This window comes from Culex pipiens, chromosome 3 (assembly GCF_016801865.2).
Source record: "Culex pipiens pallens isolate TS chromosome 3, TS_CPP_V2, whole genome shotgun sequence".
Taxonomy (NCBI): Eukaryota; Metazoa; Arthropoda; class Insecta; order Diptera; family Culicidae; genus Culex; species Culex pipiens.
Window position 1 is genome coordinate 83,696,244 of NC_068939.1, and position 18,441 is coordinate 83,714,684.

An 18,441-nucleotide genomic window follows, 5' to 3' on the forward strand; every position below is an offset into this window, starting at 1 on the left:
TCTCCCGAACAAAAATTTACAAACAAAAAATTCACAAGAAGTAAAAGTGTCTATTTAATGTGTTAAACGGCCTTACCCCTAGCGTTGTCAGTCTCAGATGGTAGTCCCAGATGTCCTCTACAAACTCTAGAGTTTGAAAATAGTGCTATTTTTTTAACTAAATGCCAATAAGGCCGTTGCAAAAAAAAAAAATCAGCCGAATTAAAAACTACAAAAATTAAAATTAAAGAAAAAAGACCGATTCCGTAGAGATCGGCTCATTTGTAATCATATTTAGCATGTTTGGGCTGGATTAAAAATATTTAGATTTTTTATGAATTTTTAATGCACAGCACCACAAAAACTATTTTTTTTGCAAAAAATAAAATTGCTTGAATTATTTTTTTAATTTAAGAGCCTCTAAAAACTGCACAAACACTTGAAATACCATTTGAAAAATTGTGAAATTATTTTTTTTCTGTTGAGCGAAAATAAAATCTAAGAATTGCCAATTTCCAAAATCCGTGTTTTGTAATTTCATAACTTGCATGCCATGTGAGGTTTAAAAGCGATGGTTGGATATTGTCATTTTTCCAATTGTGGCAGGTTTCCTAGTGATCAAAACTTGATTTTCAGGTAACACAGTACACAGGAAAAAATGTGTAAATTTGGAAGGTGTAGTTTTGGAAGGTTGAATATTACCTCTTTTATGACGTAATTTTACCCCAATTTAGACTGTGGTAAAATTACACCTGTCAAATCTGCCGTCTGCGCAAAAAGGTCATTTTCATAAGCTAATAACTTTTCAGCACAAAATCATTAAAACATGGTGTCGTGGGGAGAGTTGTTCTAAATTTAATGACGGTCCTACATCTGAGAATTGATAAAGATTGGACGACTATTGCGCCCTCCACAGGTAACAAAGTGAAACGGTTGCTTTTCTCCATACATTTTGACGATTTTTCCCATACAAACTTCATGCGATTAGAGTGAGGAGTTTCCGTGGTCAGAATTAGCTCGAATTTGGAATTAAGCCTAGTGATGGGTCATTCTCTGATTTCAGGGGGTAGCCCCGAGAAAGCCCGGATTTGGACCACACTAGTGTGTAGGGATGTTGATTGAAAAAATTTCACTCGATTATCTTGGCACTGACTGAACCATTTGAATTAAGTACTTCAAATGTTATGCAAACAAAACGATTTAGGCTAAAGTTCGCAAGGTAGTACAAAGGGTGGTTTTTGTAAGAATGTGGCATGTTATTTTTAGAAAGGTACCTATTTGAAAGACCTTTCCAACGAGCCCAAACATTGAAAATAATTAGCACTTAAGTGTAATTTATGCACTTTTTGGAGGCCGCAACTTAGATGTTTTGATGACAACGTTGTCCGGATCAAGCATGCAACCCATCGTTTGATGGGCAATCAAAAGACCTTTCTAACGAGCCAAAAAGATTGAAGATCATACAACCCTACACGGAGAAAAAAGAGTTCCCAAAATCGTGAACAACGAACAAAGTGTTCAAATTTCATGATACGTTTTACAAAATCGTACCATGGAATTTGAACACTTTGTTTGAGGTTCTCATTTTCATGAACGCTTGTTCACGATTTTGGGAACTCTTTTTTCTCCGTGTATCAAAAGTTATAAGCACTTAAGTGTTATTTACACACATTTTTTGGAGCCGCCAGAAAAAAGTGAGATAATAAGAATACAATCAAAAAAGATAAACTGGCAACCTTGTGCACTTCTAGCTCAATTTTGGCCAACACTTTTTGCTCTCATCCCCAAAAAATCTGCTAAACATTTTTTGTTACGCCACAACTCTAACTCGGTGCCGAAATTAATCACTCATGTTGTCTGTCACACGTTTGGCAAGCTCCCCCCGTTGCATGGCTTTTCCGGGCAGCTTTTTAGCTTTCAACGAGTCACCATTTTTTCCGGTGGACCATTCAATTTGCCGGTGTGCGCTGCGTTTGGTAGTAAAAACTTTAGGCCCCTTGTTGCCACCGGAAATCCCTTTCTAAGCCATCATCGAGTCAAATATCGACCTGGCCGACGAAAAACGGCCCTCCCAATTGATTACAAAGTCGCACTTTTCAGCCTGGTGGTGGAGCAAAATTGAGCACACGAACTGCCGAAAGGGTGCCATTTTTAATCGAGGCTTGGCAACAGTCTTTTGAAGTTTAATCAAATTTTAATTAAAGTTGGAAAAGCTCCCCCGTTGGAAGCTGGATTTTAGCCGCCCTTTTTCGAATGAATTTGGTGAACAGTTTTTCGGTTGTGGATTGACAAGAGCCCCGATGACAGGTCGAAGAGCTTGTTGACATTTGGGCTGACTAATTGTTTGTTCAGTTTTTAATTAACCCGATTAGCGGAATGATGCCGATGATGAGCAAAGGATTAATTTTGGAACAACAAGTGGAAGGGGTTTCATGCCTTTAGCAACTATAAATAAATATGTAAGAAGAAGCTTTTTTCATTGAATTTTCAGAATACGAACTGAAATATTTAAGTTTTAAAGGATTAGGAAGTTGTTTGTGCATTGAATAAGCCGAATGCGGTAAACACATCATGACCCAAAGCGTTTGTTCCACGAAGCCTTTTGCCCGGCACTCCTGAGTCGATATAATCCCCACTCGAGCTAAAACCATTGCATCATTGCACCTACCTATTTGCTCGAACGACAAAGACTCACTTCATTACTAATTGAATTAAACCGCTTCAAAGTAATTCCACCCCCTTTGCTTGGCTTGGCTTGTGAAGCTCATGTCCTGGAAGAAGTGGATCCACTTGTCCATCAAAGTGACCAGCCCCTTACCACGCACGGACGGATGGGCGGACAGAACCCGGCAGTGATGGATTGAGGATTCGTTCGGAACGATGGACACAAAACCAAACAGACATTCCTGACATCCTCAACTTTGTCTCCCTCTGTGCGGAGAGTCCTTTTGGTGTGGTTGTTGATGAAGAGAGGGACGCACATACACCACATGATACGAACACGTTCGCAGTTCAAAGGTTCCGAGCGTTGGAGAAATAGTTTAAAGCCACGTGTGTGTGAGCAGAAAATAAATTAAGCCCATCGATTGAAACCATCGCACACAGTTGAAAAAAAAGCAATTTTAAACAATTTTTGGCAGCTGCCCATACCACAATGCAATTGAAATACTCAAAAATCGGTTTCTTTAGCAAGGACTTTCTGATCGATTTAGTGCCTCCGACAAAGTTGTAGGTTTTGCTAGGGCTCTTAAAAATAGTAGTTTATGCAACAAGTTGCAAAAAGAGGATTATTTCAGCACGAGCCGTACATTTATCCAACGAGGCTCACCGAGTTGGATAAATACGAAGAGTGCTGAAAAAATCAAGTTTTGCAACGAGTTCCATACAACATTTTTTGCAATCCCGAAAAACACCCATTAAGTGAAATATTTTGTATTTTGTCAATAAATCGCTTAAATAAATAAAAAATTGAAAAGTGTTTCTTTTCAAAACAAGTGCTGAAAAATTCAACTTTTCAGCACTCTTTTCAGCATTTATTTCAAAAAGTGTTGCTATTCGATTCTGTTATTTTTGGTACAGAAAAGTAGGCTATTTCGTCGTTCAAGAATGACAGGAAAAGTAAGTTGTTTTACGACGGAATTGCAAAAAAGTTCTTTTCACACACAAAATTGAATCATCGAAGTAACCAATTTTGGATGTGTTTGAAATATGTAACTTAAAAATGCATCTTTGAGCTATGGCATAAGTAGGAAAAACAATATTTGGCGTTGTTGTCAAATTTGTGAAAATATCTTTTTTAACCTAATAAAAGCGAAAAAAAAATTGATTTCATTTTATGATGTGAAATTAAATTTGCTATCGAAAAGTGATTATAAACAATTTCAAAATTGTGCACCGTTTTCGGTATTTTTTTAAGCATCCCTAACATGAGAAAAGGGAAAATGTCTTAAAACGTTTATTTAATCATTTCAAATTTTAAAGTTATCTTGAACAAATTTAAATTCGAAATTTAGGAAAATTAGTTTAATTTTTTAACATCAAAAATTGAACTCATTTTTCCGAAGTAATCGCCACTTTATTTAAAAAATCACCCTTCCCCACCATTTATTTTTCCTCAAAAAAAATTGAAGCTTTAAAAAATATATTGCCTAAACATTTTTCACTAATTGTAGCAAAAAACAAAAAACAAAACACAAAAAAAAACAAAAAACAAAGAACAAAATTCTCATTCTAAAAATCTTTTAAAATCGGTCGAACCATATCATGTTAAATTTTGAATGCTTTCACTTTAAATATAATTTTGAAAATGCATGAATTTCCAAAGAATAAATACTCGAAACTTATGAATTATTAAACGAGGCAAAACATTGTATGCATTTTCACTTTATTAGAGTTTTTTCGGTAAAAATTTAAAGATTATATTTTTCATTTTTCTCATGTTCAGGAGGACATTTTGAGCAACATTTGTTCTACGAAAAACTTTACTTCTTTTTTTAATGTTTTTCTTGTTTATTTTTAGTATTTTAATTTACATTTTTCTTGCTTAGTTTTTGTCACTTAACAAAATAAATTTTGCCTATCTATTTTTTCACGTTTTCACAGTCAATTTTTCAATATTTTACTTGTTTTCACATTTTCTGCTATGGAATGGCACTATCATAATTTAAATTGTAAAACAATGCGTAGATACATAGTTTGGGATCACTACAAAAATGACTGCAAACTTATTTTTACTTAAAACATAGAAAATGATAGTAAAAAACAAAGCCAAAGTTTACCCCTAAAAAAATACATTTTTAAAAACATTGGCAAAGTCACATAAAACAAGTCAAACTTCCCACCCTAAAATTTTCGAAAATTTAAAGAGTTCTTCTTTCCAATCAAAAATTGGTTGATAAATTGATTTTTGTCGATTTTTTAGATCGAAGCCCGTCTAAAGGCGGGGTTAGGTTGTAGAGAGTTAAAATATTTTTTTTTAATGCATGAATTTTCAAAGAATAAATGCTCGAAATTTATGAATGATTAAACGATGCAAAGTTTTATATGCATTTTCACTTTATTAGAGATTTTTTAGTTAAAACTAAAATATTCACAAAATACCGTATTTTTTCGAAAATACTCAAATTTTCATAATTTGCAATATGTATATCAAACGAAGCTCCAAAACTTTAGCAGTTTTGCATTTTTATGGACCACTATGCATTGTGAGAACGTCTTAAGATTTTTTTATAATTTTGCATTACTTTTTCGTCCGGAAATTTTCTTAAAATAATTGACTTCTCGAAACTGGATCTGGATATATTTTGGATTTCTCTATTTAGTTAATGAATTTCTATGATCGATTTAGTCTTCATCGAATCTATCATGGAATGTTTAGTAAGAGTTTACTGTTTTTACAATAAAAAAAAGTCTGGTTCAATTGACTTTAAATAAGAAATGTTAAAATACAGGTACCCCTTTGGACATTCGATATTTTGTATCAATTAAAATCAAATAATATTATACCTGGATTTATTGCATTAAAAAAATTAAAAAAAAAAACAGAAAAACTGACCAAATTCTTAAAAAAATGCACGTAAAACAAGATAGCAAGATTTCGACAAAATGGGAGAAAGTATTTTGAAATTTTATTACTTGTATGAAATTTCGCAGTTTGAATATCTTTTTCCAACCGTGTATTTAGAGGCGAATGGTAGGGGATGGGACTGTGACCAACCGAATCGAGGACACGGAGGTATGTAATGCGATTAATTTCCAGCTCCCCAGCACGTTTGGTCATTGTCACCTCATTCGGTGTTTGGTCAGTCAGGACTCGGGCAAGACTACTTGGCACCCATTTTCCGGCAGAGCTGGTGTCCGTTTATTTGGTTGATGTTCCAAAGAAGGGGCTGGGGAGAATTGGTGCCCATTCCGCTTGATTTGGCTGACTGGACTGGAAATCGTTCTGCGTGACTTGATTTGCTATCTGGATTTCCGGCAGCCGAATCGATCGAGGAGTCGGTAGATGATGTGATCCCTTTGCATGATTGTAGAATGGAAGCGTCAAAGTTGAATCGCACATGGACAGTTGAGATTTCAATGCGTTTGGTGAAATAAATTGACGTTATTTATTCCGGTTCAACGGTTCAATAGTTTCGGAAACTGTGCAAATGAAGCAACTGAAGGTTTGAATCAACTTTTTATATCTTTTCTTTCCCCGCAGGTCACGCTGGAAAGCTTCACCCTGGGCAAGTTCGTGTCGTACACGGACAATGGCTGCCCGGACGGGTACCTGCAGGTGGCGGAAGCGTCCCGCACCCCGGTCGGTGGTATGTGGTGCGGCACCACGTGGGGACCGGCCATCTTCTACAGCGAGACCCGGTCACTCGTCATGACGGTCAAATTGCTCAAGTAAGTCCAACGAATTCACAGTTCGTTTGGCAAAGGGTGCGTCATACCATGCGTCTCCATCGGACATGGACACGCATGACCAGTGGCTTTGATCGATTTGAATTGCAAAATATTTCTGGACGTCAGAAGAGTTGCACTACTGCTCGCTCAACGAACCCTTCTGTCGGGGGTAATCAACCAGAACGAACCCGTTATACCCTTCTTTGTTTCTTTCTTGATTTTTTGAAAAAAAAAATACTCGTCTTTAGTTGAGATTAATACAACTTTTCCACCCTCTCCCCGCACACAGACTCTCCCGGGACCAGAGCGGGTACAACTTTGACTTCCGGATACAGTACAAAATGCTGTCGCGGGACAGTGCCGTGGTGCGGTACGGTGGCATACGGCACGACCCGGTCACGCCCTGGACCAACGTCACCTACATTCCCAATTATCCGATAATTGACGATTTCACCAACTCGACGGCCCACTCGGAGCAGCAGTACGGCACCGGTTACGACCCGGGCGGAGGAGGAGGAGGAGGACAGACCGGTGGCGGTAGTGGTCGACAGGTGGAGCTGAGCTTCAACAATTCAACCGGACGTGCGATGACCGGACTGACTGGGTTCGGCAATGGCAGCACTGCACACGTCGGTGGTTCCGGTGGTCTTTTTGGCCAAACGCGGGACCGGCCGTATTCAATTAGGAACCTTACATCGCTCGCATTCCAGCCGGTTGGCTCGAGGGAGGAAAACTACACGGAGCCGAAGTACTATCTGGGTAAGGAATTTCGACGTTGGTATTTTTACATGGAAGGTTTTGCCTTTCCAAATTGATAGATATTTGGATTTTTGGGTTCCATGATTCAACAGTTACTAGAACCGTACTTTAAGTGTCATCTACAGTGATATCCCTCAACTAGCCAAACCTTGTTTGCGATTTTTTGTATCTTGTGGTTAGAAGTAAAAGGTTGAATCTAATTTTGTCCTATGAAAAACTTAACTTTTATTATATTATAATTCTTGTATCATTTTTAGTATTTTTTTTTGCATTTATCTTGTTTACAGTCACTTTTTTCCTTCTTTTCCATTTTATTAAATTTAATTTTAATTCCTCAAAAATAATCTGGGACATTTTATAAATTACTGCATATTTTTTTGACTTGAATTGTAGGGAATTAGATTAATTTGATTCAATTGATTTAATAAGATTTCATTTAATTTTATTTGATTTTATTTGATTTCATTTAATTTCATTTGATTTTATTTGATTTCATTTGATTTCATTTGATTTCATTTGATTTCATTTGATTTCATTTGATTTCTTTTGATTTCATTTGATTTCATTTGATTTCATTTGATTTCATTTGATTTCATTTGATTTCATTTGATTTCATTTGATTTCATTTGATTTCATTTGATTTCATTTAATTTCATTTGATTTCATTTGATTTCATTTGATTTCATTTGATTTCATTTGATTTCATTTGATTTCATTTGATTTCATTTGATTTCATTTGATTTCATTTGATTTCATTTGATTTCATTTGATTTCATTTGATTTCATTTGGTATTATTTGTTTAATTTTGTTTGATTTCATTAGATTTTAATTGATACTTTTTGTTATTGTTGATTTACACTTGATTTTTTAAAATTATTTCAATAATTTTGATTTATTATCAAAACAACAATTTGAATGTTAGCAATTCTGTACGTTTATGCAATTTGACTTTTCATTGAATTTTTAATTTAAATCTCTGAAAAATACTAAATTCCTTTTTGGATAAAATTTATATCTCCATTGAAAAGAACTTTTGTAAAATTTCGATAAATTTCACCTTTTTCAAGTTAAAACTCTTTTAAGGAAAAAAATATCTAAATTTTTCCTTAAACAAAAAGACGTCCATCTTTATTTTTAATGTTTTTCAAGTTTTAGATATTTTATGGAGCAATAAATTACGCTAAATGGTTAATATAGACATAAGGAATTGATGGACAAAGTTTCTTTCAAATATAAATACAAAATTAAAAATCACGAGATAGAAAAAACTTTTTAATGGTCCTTTGAACGTAAAATTCCATAGTCAAAAAAATATATACCGTCAGTGGGGGTGACATTGGGTCTGGGGGGTGAGATTGGGTAAAAGTGTTTTTTTACGGATTTTACCATTTCTCAGGTTCTTCTCAATGAAAATGAATTCTGTTGAAAGGGTTGTGTAGGGGACATCTTAAGATGACTTCGCTGAAAAAATCTCGTTCCTAGAACAAATCCTGTTATTTTGACAGCTGTCTCAAGTTGGGGTACGTTTTTGGCCAAAAATGACCACTCGAAAAATCATTTTTCCTATATTTTTGTTAGAATTGCTCGAAAACTACCCAAATGTTTGAAAATCTCCACTTCAAACATTGTAGCGTGTCAATACGATTCCCTCGAACAAGAAACACTGTTGGATGACTTGTTTTTACCATATCGTTGTATTTGAGCATCATTTTAGTTTCATCTGACCCAATGTCACCCCTTATAAGGGGTGAGATTGGGTCAATTTTCAAACAATTGGCATTTAAGGTAGTGTTCATCAAAATCCACCATATTTTGGGAAAATGTTAGTAAACTATCTTAGAACAAATCTACGTTGAAAGATTTTTGATGTTATTTAAATTGTTTTTGTTATTAAGAAAATACGAGAGGTGTATCGTCACCCCCACTGACGGTACCTGAAGTTTTTTAGAGAAGGTCCTAAACCTTTTCTAAAAAAAAACTCCAGGTATATATTTATTTGATTTATTTTTTAGTTTAGTTTTGATGATAAAAATAATATACAAGCGGTAAAAGTAAAAAAAAAATCTTCCACAACACACAAAATTAAACATCACATGGTTTCCCAAACATTCAACTTTCCAACAGCATCCATCGCAGAGCTCAACGCACCTGGCAGTAGCGTTGCAACTAATTGAAATTTCCCCCTCCGGGGCTGTTCAAAAGTTCAACAACTCACACGCTGAAGAGTGGCATTCAACAACATTCGCACTGACTGCGATGTATCTCTCTTTTTGTAATTTTACGTTACGTTACATCCTTTGAAGTCTGAAGCCGGAGTGTTTCCCTCCCCATCTCTGTGCTCCCGTCGACGGCAGACTCTTTTAATTTGATTTTTCAGAAACATTCATCAACAGCAGCAGCAGCCCTCATTTCGGTTTTCTTCCTTCGTTTCAGGTGACCTGATGCCGGGAACGTACTGCTCGAGGATTTTCACCAACTGCGATAAGAAGGCCTGCCGGTTGCAATCACCCAACTTTCCAGGCGTCTACCCGAGAAATCTGACCTGCTACTTTGCCGTGAGACAGGTGAGTTTTGCGCCAATTAGTCAGTTCCAAATCCATTCATCCGCGTTCCAAACGACCCGTTCGATCCAGTTTACGTACGAGGACACTTTGGTGTAGATTGCCAATGCTTGCCCCAGACCACAGGCGTCGTTACCCCGTGAGGTGATTCCCACCACGTGGTACATGCAACCGCGTTCCTCGATTTTCACCTGCAACGGTCCACCGGAATCACCCTGGCAGGTGTCGCGACCGTCGCTGCTACCCGCACAAAGTTGCTCACCGATGACGCCGTTGCGCATCTTTCGGCTGCTCGGAAACATCTTGCCGCACTGTTTGCCGGTGTAAAATTTCAGCGTGACCTTTGTTAGCTTGCGCGAACGGGACTCCACTGGAAATGTGGGGGGTTTCAGAAGGATTGCAACTTTTTAACTCAATCTTTACTCACTGAATCCCAGCTGCCCGTACCCGGTAGCGATCGCCATCGTATAGTTCAACGAGTTCGATGTCCAAAGACAGGCCGGTCTGATATACCTGGAGAATCTCACCGCCCGTTTCAGCTCAATTAAAGCAATGTCGTGGTATGCACTGTTAGCTCTATAGCTCGGATGCTTCACAATCTCCCGAATGTCAAAGTCTATCTGGTGATCCAAGTCGTTGTCCAAGTTGTGCTCGCCCAGTCTCACAATCACTGGGTAACCTCTGGAATCATCAAAACATAAATGATCAATGCAGTCTTAAATAAGCTAACCCCGAGAATACCTTTCACTATCATAAGTACAGTGCCCGGCGGTCAGCACGAACCGATCACTGACGAGTGTTCCTCCACAGAGAAACTCAAATTCGTCGTCCAGTCTACGACTCAAAACCGCCGAGGCCGGCCATCCCAGCAACGCTTGGTGAGGAAACTCTCCCTCGTCTGCTTCCGTCCCACCGGTAATCACGTCCACCGTACTGCCGACGCAATCAAACCCATCCTGGTAGACTGGAACGGGTCGCGAAATTAGCGGGATTATTCCCGTGCGGGTGACCGTTTGGGCGCGATATTCTTGGCATTCTATAATGAAGGATAGTGCTGGAAACTTTGATTGTTTCATCTTAATATTACTTACTCGAAGCTGCTGTTCGTTGTCCTAAAAACATATAAAGCAACTTAAGGACTTGAAACACTTACTTCAGACTAAAAACTTACCAAGAATGATCACGAGTCGAACAGTTAAACAAACACAAACCAAACCGTATGAGATCATTATCGTGGAAGTCGTAATAAGGCACTGCCGATCGCTTGGTCCGGCACCCGAAGACTACAACACTCAACTCAACGCATGAGACAGCCGCCACACCTGAGCATCACGGTTGGTTAGATCATTAGAAGGCTGGCATGTGAGTGATTGATAATAAAACACAAACTCACTCAGATGGAACAGCGCGCAGTTGTGTGCTGATATTGCTAAAACCTATTAATTTTATTTTTTGATTTTTTTTAGCGGTTGTGAGTTAACGGCATGATACATTTTCTATTATACCGAATCCCGAATGGCTGGTAGCACAATTCTTCTTGCTATCTTCCAAACTTAGACTTGAACTTGACTTGAATTATTTACTTAGATTTTACCATATCTAAATCTGCCTTTAATGTTTAATTGTATTCGAAAGAGAAGATCTAGCTGAACAGACGCTGACAAAATCTCAGGGGCATTTTGCTTTTAACACGATATATCTTCATTTGAAAATGTCTAATTTTCAAGAGAAAAGTGTATGGGACCACCCTAACAAAATTGCTACGTTCAAAAAACTAATTTTTGCAGAAATTTCGAGTTTTTTGGCCCAGAAGGAGGGTCACCGTATAAATTAGAGGAACACATGCCTCACGGTGAGAAACATTGAAAAGTGATAAACATTGAATAATGAAGAAAATTAGCGAAAAAATTGTGCACTGTATTCCGCCGGGGAATTGAACCCCGTTCTATCTCATACCGTGAGAACGCATCACCGATCTGCCATGACATTTGTTCGATGTCTCTGACGCAACTATAACACCAATTCTTTCACTCTTCTATTATGTCAATTTCTCTCACTTTCCATTGACTCTCCGAGATCCTTGTGGATCAAGTATATTTTTAGAAGCATTTGTGTCGTTGTTTTAGCATTTTTGCTTACCAATCAAAAGGACGGGGGTTCGAGCCCCGCCTCCAGCGACTTTGATCTTTCGTTGACATTCAGCATTTCAAGTATTTCTATGTCCTTAACTTTCTCGATGGGAGCAGATGGGAATCGAAACCAGAACCGTTCGCTTACAAAGCGAACACTGCAACCATTCAGCCACAGCTGCTCCTCGTTTAACATTCCAACGCCCAAGGCTCCAAAAAAGTTGGAACGGTAAATTCAACTCAATGGTTCTCGGGCATAACTCAACCAATCAAGATGATTCTTCTTTCCAGTGATTTGTTAAGATGTCTAGATGATTTTAGGACAATGCAGAACTTAATTAGATCAAATCTGTAATTTTTGCGATCAAAAACATCGTTCCAACTTTTTTTTTCCGTGTAAAAAAAAATCGTCGAAAATTCCGCGGAGGCAGTCGTTTTGAAAAAAGGTGGAACGATGTTTTCGGTCGCAGAAATTACAGATTTCTTCAAATCAAGTTCTGCAAAATTTTAGGATCATCTATACATTCTAACAAATCACTGGAAAAAAGAATCATCCCGATTGGTTGAGTTATGCCTGAGAACCAGCGAGTTGAAGTTGCCGTTTCACCTTTTTTGGGAGGCTTGGGCGTCCGTGTAAATTGGACATGCGTTGGGCGTTCCAGTGTTAAAAAAAACTGATTTTTGAATGCGAGATAAAATGATTGTGTTTTCGACAAAGTAGCTTTGATAAACAAGCACAACAAATCTCCACTGGTCAAATAAAATCTCAAAAATATTTCTGAATAGTAAGATTCTCACAATTACCCTATTAGTAACCCGCAAAAAGTTAAATTAAAAATCACCAAAAAAATTTACTCTGTATCATTTTTTTTTTGTGTACTCCTTATCCATAGTTGCGTATTTAAATTACGAAAATTTTGGTCACCGCTGAAATTTTCAAGTTATCGCCATTTTTCCCGTTTTCGTGATTTTTCCATTCTTGCGCGAGGCTCGTCGAAAAATCCAGTTTTTCTTTCCAAAAAATCGTATCATAAAATATTGAAAACATTTCTTCACAACTTTTTGAAATATTATGTAAAATTTTTCGAGAAATCAAGTAAAAATACTTTTGCAATTCCGTCGTGAAACTACTCACTTTTCCTGTCATTTTTGAACGACAAAATAGCCTACTTTTCTGTACCAAAAATAACAGAATCAAATAGCAACACTTTTCAAAATAAATGCTGAAAAGTTGAACAAAATTTGAGCCTGATCGGAGAACTTTTTCTTCGAATCATGCTGTTTTCGTGGGGACTTGCTGTATACACAAAAATGGCTTATAAAGGCATAGGATAACATGTCTACAAAGTTTCATTGAAATCGGAGCGGGTCGGGTACAAAAGTATCAGAAAAATTCCTGATTTAAGCTGGAATTGCTCTTTAGCTGAGATGAGACTTTCACTTAATCCATATTTTTCCCTAAAAGTAAAACTAATGCCAGGAGGATTTTTCTGAAACCAGTGGCATCAGCTCGTGCCACACTTTTATCGATGTGCAAATACTTTTTGAAATTTTTATTAAATTAATATTTTGTAAAAATATCATAAAATGACTTTTTTTACAAAGCCTGCCCAAACATTTAAAAACATATGGCATACACTCAAACCCCGATGGTTTGACACCAAATTCTCACACACTTCCAAACGTTTGTTTTGATAGTGTGCGTGAGCGCCGTGTAAAAAGTGACAGTTCGTCACTCTAAGTTTGACTTTGACTAACCAACGGGGTACAAATTAAAAAAGTGTCAAACGAAAAAGTGACCAACCACCGGGGGTTGAGTGTATTTGATTCTTAGGTATGATTTTCAGAAAAAAAAAATTAACTTGGTTCATTATTCATTACAGTCGGCTCTCTGGCTGTCGATCTTCTCGATATCAATATTACTCCATGTACCGATGAATTCTTCAGTCCCTTCAAACTGCATACTTCGATTGTCTTTATTCCTAGATATTTTCTCTTGCTTGAAGGATCTTTTACTCGACGGTCCCTTGGATGCGGTTGTCAACAATTTCACTTTCTCCTGGCTTGCATAGACATTTTTCTTTGAGAAACGAAGCTTTGAAGGGTGTTTGACATTTCTTTGTTTTTGTTTGCTGGACGTTGCCATGATTCGCTCCCATAGCTGGTTAGCAAGAAAAAACAAATTTCAATCGAGTCTTCATTTTGCATCGTTCTGTAAACTGATGCTTCTCTTCCTCGACGGTCCCTTGGATATTGACAACCAGAGAGTCGACTGTATCATTACAAAATAACACCAGGCGTTTCCAGCCAAATAAAATGAAAATTCATTACAATGGAGAAGCATGGTACTTTAGGAAAACAAGAAAAATAAGAAATGTTGGAAAATATAATTTAAATGATTTTGCCTTCCTCACTGAGGTAAGGCTATAATCCTGCTCTAAAAATGAACTTCGTATAAAAACATCGTAGACCCACCTTCATGTATACATATCGACTCAGAATCGAAAACTGAACAAATGTCTGTGTGTATGTGTGTGTGTATGTATGTATGTGACCAACAAACTAGCTCATGTTTCTTGGCACTGGCTGAACCGATTTGACCCGAACTTGTTGCATTCGACTTGGTTTAGGGTCCCATAGATCGAGTTTTATGTAGATTGAAGTTTCGATAAGTAGTTCAAAAGTTATGTATAAAAACGTGTTTTCACATATATTTGGATCTCGCTTAACTGTATGTAAACTATGTCCGGGTCCATCATCCGACCCATCGTTGGTTAGGTTATCAAAAGACCTTTCCAACGAGTCCAAAACATTGAAGATCTGGCAACCCTGTCTCGAGATATGGCCACTTAAGTGATATTGATATACTTTTTTGAAGCCGGATCTCACTTAAATGTATGTGAACTATGTCCGGGTCCATCATCCGACCCATCGTTGGTTAGATTATCAAAAGACCTTTCCAACGAGTCTAAATTATTGAAGATCTGGCAACCCTGTCTCGAGATATGGCCCCTTAAGTGATATTGATGTATTTTTTTGAAGCCGGATCTCACTTAAATGTATGTAAACTATGTCCGGATCCACCATCCTACCTATTGTTGGTTAACTTATCAAAAAACTTTTCCAATGAGTCCAAAACATTGAAGATCTGGCAACCCTGTCTCGAGATATGGCCCCTTAAGTGATATTGATGTATTTTTTTGAAGTCGGATCTCACTTAAATGTATGTGAACTATGTCCGGATCCACCATCCGACCCATTGTTGGTTAGGTTATCAAAAGACCTTTCCAATGAGTCCAAAACATTGAAGATCTGGCAACCCTGTCTCGAGATATGGCCACTTAAGTGATATTGATGTACTTTTTTGAAGCCGGATCTCACTTAAATGTATGTAAACTATGTCCGGATCCACCATCCTACCTATTGTTGGTTAACTTATCAAAAAACTTTTCCAATGAGTCCAAAACATTGAAGATCTGGCAACCCTGTCTCGAGATATGGCCACTTAAGTGATATCGATGTATTTTTTGGAAGCCGGATCTAAAAAATAGATGAATCTTGAGTACAGTTATTGTTGTGAGGAAGGCTCCAACCACATAGGTGGATTAAGTTAGTTTTTTACTTATTTCTTTTGCTGCCTGATTTTATCCATGATTTTTTTTTATTATTATTTTAAGGTTATTTTGAAATATATCCAAGAAGAAAATATTTCAAAAAATAACTTAAAGATTCTAAGACTTAGTTAAGCTTAGCTTGGTTGACCGTAGTCTAATCGAGCATAAAGCTCGCAATAGTTAGGTTGGCGACGATAAGGATAACTTAAATATTCTAAGACTTTTCAATAATTTCTACTCATGTTGGCTCTTATTTTTGTCAATGTTCCATTTCCAATCCACTACAATGATTGCAAAAAAAAATTCTAGAATCTCGAACAAGTACGCACTTCTCCTTCTTCAAGCCTAACAAATTACATTGTCCCAGCCTATTAGCACCATGTCAAACGTCAAATCACACCACCATTTCTCTTTCGCCCAAAAGGGCCCTCAAGTGCACGGGGCGCGCCATAATTTGTCGCCTCGCCTTTCATCATTCGAATCATTCATTCCGACGGAATCCGTCCGTCCGTGTTTCAAGCGAGGGAGACCACGTGGCACCACGTGTACCGAATTGCACCCTGCGTTGCAGGTGGCACCACCTAGTGACGCGAATTCAAAGCTAATCCTTCTTCTTCTTCTTCTTCGTCCCCCCCTTTCCAGCATGACGTCCCAGCGGGCAAACATGCCTTCATCGTGATTAGCCAGCCCAAGGGCAATCTGGTGTGGATCTCGACGGAGGCGTCCGCGGCCGGAAGTGGCCCCACGGGTTCCGGCGGAGGGGGTGGAGGCGCAGGTGGGGGAGGCGGCGGAGGTGGTGGCTCGAGCAGTTCCACCAACGACAAGGACAAGTACAAACCTCGGCTGCACACGTGGAACGAGTGCGACAGCGTGCAGGTACGTTGGCTGGTTCCGTGGAACTACATGCTCTGGTCGGGCTTTTTTTTATTTCTGTTTTATTTCCTGAGCGTGAAAAAAAAGATAGACGACGTTCCACTTTACAAGTAGACTTTTCCTGGTGTGTGATTTTTTTTGTATCGTCTGGTTTTTTGGTTTGGATTTTTTGTCCCATTTGTAACCGTATTCCACTGTGCCTCTGGTTTTTTTTTTTATATTTTGAAGCTTTTTTTTTTGTTCAGTTTTTGTAAACTAGCTTTACACTGCGTGCGTCATTTGACAAACAAACCATTGGACACCTTGCTGACGGAAACTGACGTAGTGACACAATTTAAACGTTTTGATTCATGTTTGGGTGAATCTATATTTTGATTTTGACATTATTTGACTTTCAAGAATTATTAAATCGATTTCCAAATATAAATTCCAGTGCGGGTGACATTGAGCCAAAACGATACTTTCGCCAAGATCTAAGAATCTTCTTACTCTGGCCCACGACATCTTGCGATTTTTTTCTAATGACTGGCCCTTCTGTAGTTCTGAACATTTTGCGTCCGACTCTGCACGTAAAAATAGGCCAATTGCCAAAATTTGAGCTAAAGCCATGCAGGGGAACCAATCGGCCTAGGTGTTAAATGTTTTAGACCTGCTATGAAAATTGAAAAACAAATGTTTTGGTGGTTGGTGCCATCCTCACATTCACATAGTGAATACATTAAGTCAATATAACATCATTCCCCCTTATAATGATTGTGGAATAGCCTGTCCCATTTTTAGGTCATGTCGAGGAATTTCAGGTGCTTACTTCTTAAATGATAGATTATGATGTTAGGAACAATGTTTTCTTAGACAAGAAAAAAAAATAAAATACTTTCTCGCACCCCCTAGTCGATTTACTGACAAAAGTCACTTTTTTGAACAAATTTTCTAAAATCGCTTGTAATCAATACAAAAACCGTTTCGATCAGGTGTGTATTATCTTCAAACGATAGGTTTTTGTCCATAGATTAAGATGCACTATCAATATTGGACTAAAACTTAATTTTTTGGATTCTTCCAGGCGGATTTATGTCAAAAAAATCGCAATTTTTCGAAACCTTTTTCAGAAATGCTCATTTAATTTAGGGTAGCCTATTTTTCTCAGTAAAACCAATACATGCAACTTGTAGGAAATTTTATGGCGAACATTTTTCCCTGTAATTTCGACACTCCAGAGCCAAGATATTTTAGTTTTAGTAAGAAAAAAAGTGCCAATTTTCAAAAAAAATCAGAATTTAAAAGCAAGGCCTACTAATTACACGATTTTGCTAGCATGTGTCGCAAAGGTCAGGGTATGCTTTCTTATAGTAATTTTGGCCGCTGAATCCGAATCTAAAATCAAATTTCGTGTAAACAGGGATGTTTTGGAGCTACACCCCTTTGCAATGTTATTTGCGTGTTTAAATCGCTGCAATTTAAATAGCTTGCAAGTTCGGTCATACGTACCACTTTGATTGTTATTTTACTCACAGAACTCTTTATGGTTAATGTTTGTTTACGTTCTGATTATGTTTTAACAATGTGTTTAGCAATTTTTTCAAATAAAATATGTGTTACATCCATCAAAAAATGCTTTAGAATTTTTAGTTTTCTCTATTCATTAATCAATCCTTAATACTAGTAAGTAGGGTTAGTGAAATTTCACGATTTCGCAGACAGCGTGAAATCCGTGAAATTTGGCTTTTTTCCGCGAAATCCCGTGAAATTTTATGTTTGTGTGAAACTGTAACTATTTTCTCAAAATGATTTATCAAACTCAAATGAGAATAAAAAAAATCTTATAAAATACTGTAGAAATACACTGGTTAAATTACTAACATAGGGTTAGTTCTTTTAGACGATTTCGAAAATGGGGTAACGTGAAGTTTATCAATTTTCTCAATTTTTTTTTTTTCAAAATAACAGGATTATAAATATTTTACCGATACAGACTATTTAAATAAATTTTAATAGTTTACAATTGAAATACTTGATATGAACCATTTGAAGAATTGTTCAAATTTTTTTATATAAACTAACTAAGGCTAGTAATTTGTAATTTATTGGAAACGATAGCCTGTTAGTAAAACACTTTTTATCAGATTGAGGAAGGA

General features: G+C 37.2%; 2 protein-coding genes across 4 annotated transcripts in view; one reads left to right on the forward strand and one right to left on the reverse strand.

The window, feature by feature from the left end:
* Positions 1–18,441, forward strand: part of LOC120427466 (uncharacterized) — a 136,312-nt gene that overhangs the window by 48,209 nt on the left and 69,662 nt on the right. For all 3 annotated transcript variants that reach the window (XM_052710363.1, XM_039592336.2, XM_052710362.1), the window contains 4 exons: positions 6,182–6,369; positions 6,659–7,128; positions 9,563–9,693; positions 16,076–16,309. In XM_052710363.1, the coding sequence (XP_052566323.1) occupies positions 6,182–6,369; positions 6,659–7,128; positions 9,563–9,693; positions 16,076–16,309 (1,023 nt within the window). The remainder of the gene's footprint in view (positions 1–6,181; positions 6,370–6,658; positions 7,129–9,562; positions 9,694–16,075; positions 16,310–18,441) is intronic.
* LOC120427467 (serine protease snake-like) lies at positions 9,553–10,992 on the reverse strand. The gene is made up of 5 exons (XM_039592337.2): positions 10,862–10,992; positions 10,782–10,802; positions 10,432–10,726; positions 10,118–10,371; positions 9,553–10,060 (listed from the first exon to the last, which is right to left on the reverse strand). Exons 1-5 carry the CDS (start codon positions 10,917–10,919, stop codon positions 9,714–9,716), a joined length of 975 nt encoding a protein of 324 aa, XP_039448271.1. The 5' UTR covers positions 10,920–10,992; the 3' UTR covers positions 9,553–9,713.

What these genes read in the sequence shown, in the direction of transcription:
- LOC120427467 (XM_039592337.2), bottom strand. Translation starts at nt 10,919, where the DNA reads ATGATCTCATACGGTTTGGTTTGTGTTTGTTTAACTGTTCGACTCGTG. An exon ending in TCGACTCGTGATCATTCTTG is followed by an intron (nt 10,803 to 10,861) that starts GTAAGTTTTTAG and finishes ATATGTTTTTAG; the next exon opens with GACAACGAACAGCAGCTTCG. An exon ending in TGTACTTATGATAGTGAAAG is followed by an intron (nt 10,372 to 10,431) that starts GTATTCTCGGGG and finishes TGATGATTCCAG; the next exon opens with AGGTTACCCAGTGATTGTGA.